Source organism: Hypanus sabinus, chromosome 26 (assembly GCF_030144855.1).
Source record: "Hypanus sabinus isolate sHypSab1 chromosome 26, sHypSab1.hap1, whole genome shotgun sequence".
Lineage (NCBI taxonomy): Eukaryota > Metazoa > Chordata > Chondrichthyes > Myliobatiformes > Dasyatidae > Hypanus > Hypanus sabinus.
This window is the reverse complement of record NC_082731.1, coordinates 2,868,547-2,877,735: the sequence shown is the minus strand read 5'-3', so window position 1 is coordinate 2,877,735 and position 9,189 is coordinate 2,868,547. Positions and strand designations below refer to the sequence as shown.

At 42.8% G+C, this 9,189-nt stretch overlaps 1 protein-coding gene across 2 annotated transcripts in view; it reads right to left on the bottom strand.

Annotated features, from left to right (window-relative positions):
- Positions 1-18: 18 nt before the first annotated feature.
- Positions 19-9,189, bottom strand: part of actmap (actin maturation protease) — a 42,515-nt gene continuing 33,344 nt past the window's right edge. For both annotated transcript variants that reach the window (XM_059951373.1, XM_059951374.1), the window contains 2 exons: positions 7,632-7,702; positions 19-2,566 (listed from right to left, as the gene is read on the bottom strand). In XM_059951373.1, coding sequence (XP_059807356.1) covers positions 2,208-2,566; positions 7,632-7,702 — 430 coding nt within the window. In that variant the 3' untranslated portion in view covers positions 19-2,207. The remainder of the gene's footprint in view (positions 2,567-7,631; positions 7,703-9,189) is intronic.

The following is a 9,189-nucleotide window of genomic DNA, read 5'->3' as shown; positions in this document are numbered from 1 at the left end:
ACTAATTCCATCAATAAGAGAATACAGATGTGTTAGTGTGAGTTAAATATTTGATCAAAAGGATTATAAATCTGCTGTTATAATAATTCTCCAAGATGCTCATGAGCCACAAACTGAGAATGTCAGTGTTTAATTGAGGCAGAAGTTTGAAGTATGTGCAGTGTGTTATGGACCTCATTATATCAGCTACAAATTAATAGTCCCTCTCCAACCACACTGTCTAAACTGCATACAGTTAAATTAATAAAGTTAGCATTGTTCAATTGACATTCCTGGTGTAGTAGCATGTGAGTGTTGTACAATGGAGGAGTTGTCTTTTGAATGAAGTATTCAGAGGACTCTACTCTTTCAGATAAACAGGGTACAACATGGCACTCTTGTCCTGATCCCAATCATCATCTCATGGCTCTGAGTGAAGCTCCCTCGTTTACTTCATTAAAGCAGTGAATACACTTGGAAGATAGAACAGTACAGGCCCTTTGGCCCATAATGTGTTAGCCTAATTAGGCCTTCATTTGGTTGGTGTTGACCATGGATGTTGCATCCTAGCTGTATATGCAAGCAAGGGCAGTATGATACAGAGAGCAAGCTGTTCCCATGCAGCAGGCTCCCCCTTCATGCAGCTGATAAATCCAAAGAAATGGCTTAGAACATTGCAGGAATTGCCAGTCAGCGTTGAATTCAATGTAGTTGAGTTAGGAATTCTAGCTCCAGATTTTCCCTCCGGGTTAACTCCCAAAGCCTTAACCATATAATAATTACAGCACGGAAACAGGCCATCTTGGCCCTTCTAGTCCGCGCCGAACACTTACTCTCACCTGGTCCCACCTACCTGCACTCGGCCCATAAACCTACATTCCTTTCCTGTCCATATACCTATTTTTTTTAAATGACTAAATCAAACCTGCCTCTACCACTTATACTGGAAGCTCGTTCCACACAGCTACCACTCTGAGTAAAGAAGTTCCCCCTCATGTTATCCCTAAACTTTTACCCCCAACTCTCAATTCATGTCTTGTTTGAATCTCCCCTACTCTCAATGGAAAAAGCCTATCCATGTCAACTCTATCTATCCCCCTCATAATTTTAAATACCTCTATCAAGTCCCCCTTCAACCTGCTACACTCCAAAGAATAAAGACCTAACTTGTTCAATGTTTCTCGGTAACTTAGGTAACATTCTAGAAAATCTCCTCTGTACTCTATTTTGACATCTTTCCTATAATTCAGTGACCAGAACTGTACACAATACTCCAAATTTGGCCTCACCAATTTGGCCTTGTACCAACTCCTATACTCAATGCTCTGATTTCCTAAGAGTGGGTATGACTTCAAGTTAATGAAGGTTTGAGATCAGAGGCTTTCTTGATGAGGTTCTGTGGACACTCGGATGGTATGTTGCCAGGGTCGGGGATGTCTGGGATCCACAGCATTCTAAAGGGCACTGGTGAACAGCTAGAAGTTTTGGTACATGTTGGCACCAATGATGGGTGAGGAGGTCCTGAAGAGAGATTTCAGGGAGCCGGGTAGAAAGACCTGCAGGGTAGTAATTTCTGGATTGCTGCCCATGCCATCAGCAGTGACAGTAAGCATAGGATAATCTGGCAGATAAATGTGGGGTGGAGATTCCAGCATCATTGGGATCTCTTTTTGGGGAAGGTACCTGGGTTGCAGCTGAACCCGAAGGGACCAGTGTCCTTGCAGGCAGGGTTGCTAGAGCAGTTTGGATGTGTTTAAGCTAATTTGTCAAGGAGAGGGGAACTGGAGAAAAAGTGCCAAGGATCTGGTTTACAAACAGGTAGTGTGTGGTGAGACTGCTAGCAAATGACAGGGCAAAATTGCAGTTAACAAGATGAGTTGCAATGTAAAAGGTGGACAAAATCAAAAAGGGTGAATACAGGACTGAAGGTGTTACACTGAATGTCTGCAGTATACAGAATAAGGTAGCACAGTTATAGATTGGCATGTATGATGTAGAATTCACTGAATAGTGGCTGAAAGAAGATTATAGCTGAGATCTTAATGTCCAAGCATTTTATTGAAAGGACTGGCAGGTTGGCAGAGGGGGTAGCATAGCTCTGTTTAAAAAATGAAATCAAATCATGAGAAGGGTTGCACAGGATTGGAAGGTAGAGCCGAGGAAGTGAAGGGGTAAAAAAAGTCCTGATAGTAAAGATGTGATCTGCAAATTACAATGGGAGTTTTTTCTTATTTATTAGTAATAGAAGCTGTCAACTTTGATTCTGAGAACAATGGCTGTAGAAGAATCACAACCCCACAAAGTCCCAGCTTCACACCACCCTCGGGTATAACGTAGGACGTTCCATCATTGTCTCGCTTTGGGCTGAATTCTGTCAGCTGCGTGTTGCTCCTGTGAACCAGCTCATACTCCCATAGCTGGTACTTCAGGCTCTTCCCTTGCTTGGCCAGCAGGTGGGACTCAACAACACAGTCCTCAGAGTAGGAAGCTCTGCTCACACCTCCCTTCGGGTAGTAGAGACCAGGGATGTCAGGATCCTTCTCATAGATGTCCTCCAACAGTTCACATCTCAATCCCAGCAGTGCTCCTGTACAACCACAAAAAGACAAATGGGTTAAAGCTCAAGTTTATAGCCATTCAACTCTACAGCTGCATACTGTCAAAACGAGACAACATTCCTCCAGACCAAGGTGTCTCCCATCCTACAGTCCTTGTCCTAATGCTATGGTACCTTGTGCCTGATGGTAGGGTGTCAAAGAGATTGTTGACAGATGGGAGGGATGATTGATAATGCTAAGGGCCCTGCATATGCAGTGCTCATGATAACTGTCTCTAATGGGCTGAAGAGAGATCCCAATGCTCCTCTCAATCTTTTGTAGGAGCTTTGTTATTACCATACCAGATGGTGATGCTGTTGGTCAGGCCACTCTCTATGGTGCTTCTGTAAAATTTGGTTAAAATGGAGGGTGGGGGAGACACTGCCGTGCAGAAGTGGAAAACAAACCTGTTGAATGGCCAACTAATTTGGTGATCAAACTACAAGCTAATCATCCATCTCTTCATTAATTATTTGGGAGTGCATCCTTAATATGCAAACAGTGGCATGGTAGTGCCAGTTTCACACTTCACAGAGCTAGCTGTTTGGGATTTGATTCCCATTGCTGTCTACAAAATTCAAGTACATTTATTATCAAAGACTGTATATATTATACAACCTTGAGGTTTGTTTACTTAGATAACCACAAAGCAAGAAACCGAAAAGAACCCAATTAAAGAAAAAAAAATAAAAGACCAACACTTAATGCACAAGAGAAAGGATTTTAAAAAATGCTGATCTTACAAACAATTGAAGCAAACAACAGCATTCCGAACCAAAATTGAGTCCTCAGATCTAAACCCGGATCGGACCAGAGTAGGCCCAAAGCCTGGCGTTGCTTTTGGTGCGAAAAAGAACAATTAAAAGTCTGTGCTCCCTTGGAATCCATGTTGTTGCAGACCACATTGGAAGCCAGAAACCTTGGTGTTGTGATGGACTCCGACTGAAATTTTAACCGCCACAATTACCAAGTCAGCTTACTGCCATCTTAAAAATTATAGCAAGAGTTAAAGAGTTTATGCCTCAGCAAGATTCAGAAAAACTTGTCCATGCATTTATTTTTAGTAGACTTGACTACTGTAACAGTGTTTTCACAGGTCTCTGTTGAAAAAAAACCTTCAGAACACTGCTGCTCGAGTCTCACGAAGACCAAGAAAGTAGAACATATCAACCCAGTTCTCACAACCATCAGAGGACAGAATTTAAAATATTATTGGTTTATAAAGCACTGAATGGTCAAGGGCTAAATTACATCTCCCATCTCTTTGCCGCATTGTGAACCTTCCCAAGCTCTCAGGTCATCTTACTGTCCCCAGGGTCAAAACTGAACATGGTGAAGCAGCTTTTAGTTACTACGCTTCACATATCTGGAATAACCTTCCAGAGGATCTGAAGTCTGCCCCAGCCTTTAAGCTCTTTTAAAACTTCTCTTTTTACTGTAGCTTTTAATTAGAATTTCCTGCACTGTAACTTCTATTTATCTATTTTGTATATTATTATTCTATTTTGTGTGATTTTACTTTTATATATTGTCTGAAATTTGATGTTTGATTTTTATATCTTGTTCTGTGTAAAGCATTTTGAACTACCTTGTGTTTGAAAAATGCTGTACAATTAAACTTGCTTATCAGTTCATCATATTAGCGGGCACAGAGCACAGTGGCCAGGGCGGTCTTCATCACCTCAGCACTGCAGAGAGAGGAGTGACCATTGCAGAGAGTGAGCAAAACCACCTCTCACCTCTGATCCCAACACCCTGACTTTTCAGTCTATCTGTCCTGCGTTTAAATTGACCGAACAATGGAGTTTGTATGTTCTTTGCGTGACCATGTGGACTTCCTCTGGGTGCTCTAGTACCTCCCCCACCCCCCACCGTACAGTGTTGTACAGCGACACTTGTGGGCACAATCCTCACCAATTTGAGCTGACACAAACTATGCTTTGGGCACCACGGTTGTGTAGCAGACAATATGTTTGGAGTTCAATTCTGATGTCCTCAGTAAGGAGTCTGTACGTCCTCTCCATGGTACTCCAGTTTCCTTCGTACTGGGTATTAGATTAATTGGTCATTGTAAATTGTCCTGCGAATACGCTAGGGTTAAATTGGGGTTGTTGGATGCCATGTCTTGACGAAGCTATTCCAAGTTGTATCTCAATAAATGAATACATTTTTGATGTACGTATGACAAATAAAGCTAATAAGAAAAAAGTGTAAAAATGATGGAGCACAATGATTAATGTCACTATGTTTAATGCAATTTTAAAGTGACAAGTAGGTATGCAGTAAAGTACTGAGAATTTATTGCTTTAAAATGAGGAAGAATGGTATAAAAGATTAATTAATCTCTTGCATGAAAGTTCCTTGCCCACTCTGGCCTGCATCACCACTTCTAGAAGAGAAACAATCTAGGCCCTTTCACATTAACTGGAGCTGTGTGACAAATGCTGACTGAGAATTTTTATTGAGATGTCATATTCTCTGGAATCTACATAAATATGCAGAGAATGACCCCACAACTGAATAAGAAACTTTTCTCCATTATCTCTAGTCCTGACAAAAGGTCTCAGCCTGAAACGTCGACAGTGCTTCTCCCTATAGATGCTGCCTGGCCTGCTGTGTTCCACCAGCATTTTGTGTGTGTTCTTTTCTCCATTATGTCCCTTTTCAAATCCAATTCCAGTGTTGTGCTACAGAAAAGACTGATCAGGATAATGCTGCATCACATCTGATATTCAATAAAAATTAATGCCTCCGACCAGCCCCTCCGATACAGCCTCCTGGGCACCATCCTCTGCCGAGCGCCTTCGACCTCATCCCAGCCGCTGAAACAAGCAAAGCCGAGGTCTCGGAGGCCTTCTCATCTGGAGATTCCGGACCGCACAGTAGCAGCGGCAGCGTAGCGGGCATTTCAGAAGTTTCTCCAGATGTTCCTCCACGCTCTCACGTCTGACCCCATCAAATCAGAATTGTGCACGGATCCCTACTTAACATATTGTCTGTCCATAAGGCTGTACATAAGGTGACTGATGGGAAATGATAAAGTAGTGGGTGGAGGTGTTGATCAGCTTTACTGCCTGGAGAAAGTAACTGTTTTTGAGTCTGGTGGTTGCTACGTAGGGCCCTCCTTGATTGGAGTGGGACAAACAGTCCACAGTAGGGTGGATGGGATCCTTCATGATGTTTCTGGCCCTTTTCTGACACCACTCTGTATATACACATGTCCTTGATGGCAGGTAGGCTGGTGCCGGTGATGCTTTCGGGATTTTTGACGACCCATTGTAGAGCACTGTTTGCTGCAGTGCAGTTTCCGCACCATGCAGCGAAACAGCTTGTCAGGGCTCTCTACAGTAAAATGATATGAGTGTGGATGTGACAGGGTTCAGTTGCTTAACCTGAACAGTTTGGAAGTCAGAGACTTCTGGGCAATATACTTAAATAAAATCTTAGCCCATCTGAGGGCAGTGTGTAGTTAAACCAGTGTATAGAGATATTGCCACAAACCAAGCTCCCAGGCCTTGTAGATGCCGACAACCCAGAATCCATCCCACTGGTCTCCCAAACACAGGTTTGTATGTGTGCACTCTACATACAATTGGCATTTGTAACCTGGGAAGATCCTCTATGGTGATTAAATTTTACTGGCTATGAAGTTCTTTATATTGCAAGTAAATGTAAATGTTCTGCATGTTGCAAAAATCTGCATCAAGTTCTGTAGCAACAAGGGAGACAAAGTGTTTCAGTGATGCCCAATCATAAAATGTCTGCTGAGAAACAAGGTGGGTGTGATCCAAAGTCAAGCCAATCAGTCTTACAGATCTTTAGAGGCAAGCAGGGTTCAGCGAGAGAATTCAGACTTCTGGGTTTGTGAAGCTGAAGACCAGCAAAGGAGCAAAGTCCGGACGAAGGGTCTCGGCCCGAAACGTCGACAGCGCTTCTCCCTACAGATGCCACCTGGCCTGCTATGTTCCACCAGCATTTTGTGTGTGTTGTTTGAATTTCCAGCATCTGCAGATTTCCTCGTGTTTGCTGAGCAAAGCTACAGAAGGGATTTTGAAAGGTGAAAAGCAGTGACTTTGTACAGTGAGGCTGTATAGATTCTAAAAGAATGTTTTGGGACACTGGAAGACACCCAGTCACTTCCTATTGGTTCCTACAGAAAAAAAACACCTCAAAATGGCATGAAATAATGGGACACTGTCCCACCCAGCAACCCTGGACAACCCCAATTAACCCTAATCTTAAACAGGACAATTTACAATCACCAATTAACCTACCCGGTACGACTGTGGGAGGACCCCGGGGAATTCCCACAGCTTCCATAGGGAGGGTGTACAGACTCCTTACAGATGACACTGGAATTGAACTCCGAATTGACACCCTGAGCCGTAATGGTGTAACTACGCTCCCGTAATAAATACCATTCTTGATATTTATTATATTTCTTCTGTATTTGCGCAGTTTGTTGTTTTATGTGCATTGGTTGTTTATCCATCCTGTTGGGTGCAATCGTTCATTGATTCTATTGTGTTTCTATGTACTTATTGTGAATGCCCACAACAGACAACAAACTGTGTAAATACAAAAAGAAAAAAGAAGATAAATGTCGAGAACAATATTTACTACAGTAGCGTAGTGGTTAGCAAAACACTTTACTGAGACAGTGATCCAGATTTAAACCTGTCTGTAAGGAGTTTGTACATTCCCCCTGTGACATTATAGGTTTCCTCTGGTTGCTCTGGTTTTCTCCCACAGTCCAGATGTACCAGTTAGTAGGTGAATTGGTCATTGTAAATTGTTTCGAGATTAAGCTAGGGTTAAATTCAGTGTTGCTGGGCAGCTCAGCTCAGAGGACTCAAAGGGCCTGTTCTGTGCCATATCTCAATAAATAGATTTGTTTTAAAAGAACCTCAGGATTGTATATGATGACAAATATGTAATTTACTTTGAACTAAGGAGAAATTCCAGACTCAGCAGTTAAGCCACTACACAGTAAATTGGATATTCCAGCTGTAAGGCGCTGACACTGGTACAGCTCCACATGGTGTTGGAACTCACCTGACACCACCGCCCAGTGAGCTCTGTGTCCTCTCCTCAGGCAGGGCTCGTGGTTGAAATCTTCATCGTAGCTTCCTGTAGTTATGGAATGTAGCGATTTGCAGTGAAGCAAACAGGGTGTTAATGGCATGCCCCATGCTCCCTCTCATCTCGGATTACCAATAAAAACACAAAGTACATTAACAATTTAACCCTCCTTAACTGCAAGTCACTCTTTGGACTTTTCTCTCATTGTTTTTATATTGCACTAATATTTTGACATTTGTTCTTGTATATTTATAAATTATGTAAAAATGTATAAAGTATGTTGCTGGCTTTGGAGAGGGTCCAGAGGTTCACGAGAACGATCCCAGGAATAAGTCATTTGATGGCTCGGGGCTTTCACTCACTGGAGTTTAGAAGAATGAGGGGGAGGAATGATCTCAATGAAACCTATCGAATACTTAAAGGCTGTGGAGAGGATGTTTCCTGTAGTGGGAGAGTCTAGGACCAGAGCGCACAGCCTCAGAATAAAGGAACGTCCCTTTTGAACAGAGACGAGGAGGAATTTCTTTAGCCAGATGGTGGTGAATCATTGCCACAGATGGTTGTGGAAGCTGTCACTGGGTAAAGCAGAGATTGGTAGGTTCTTGATTAGTGAGGGCATCATGGGGTATGAGGAGAGGCAGGAGAATGGGGTTGAGAGGATAATAAACCAGCCATGATTGAGTACTGGAGCAGAATAGCCTAACTCTCCTCTGATGCCCTATGGTGTTATAATTGTTTTTTTGTGTACGTGTGTTGTCTGCACCTAAGTGCCTCTGATGCCGCTGGAGGCAAGCTTGTCATTGTACCCATACCTCCTCGTACTTGTGCATCTGTCAATAAACTCAAATTGACCCTGTAAACTCTCAGGTGAGCTACCGATGGTCTGTTCTCTTCAGAGTTACAGAGGGGACATGGAGAGGGAGGAATTCACCGGGTTTCCTGCTCCTGATTCTACTCCTGAGGCATGGGAGAAAGGGGAAAGCAGACAGCTCCCGATTACCACCCAGTGACAGCTAGATTGGGGAGGGCAAAGAGATCCCAGGTCGGTGAACACAGAACAGTAGAGAACAGGAACAGACCCTTCAGCCCACAATCTATCTCACTATGATCCTGCATTTTATCTGTGGCAGTTCTGCATTGTTATTGTTTATGCACTTTGTTCTAGCTCAATGCTCTGTGTAAAGATCTGATCTGTACAAACAGAAAGCATGCAACCCTTTTACTATAACTCAGTCTTCATGACAACAATAAGCCAATCCCAACTGCAACATTGCTTTATATTTTCTAATCTCTCCTCACATACATGCCGTCTAGTATTTGATATCTCTCTGCTGGAAAAAGATTCTGCCTCATAATTTTATAAACTTCTATCATGGATGGATAGGACGGATGGCATAAGAGCAAAGATAGTGTGCAGTCACTGTCAGGATGGGCAGGCAGATGATAGAACAAAGTTGCAGCCAGCAGGCTGAGAAGCAGTGCATTAGGGATGCAGAATCTAAAAGGGTAGCAAATACAGTACTCAGTGTTA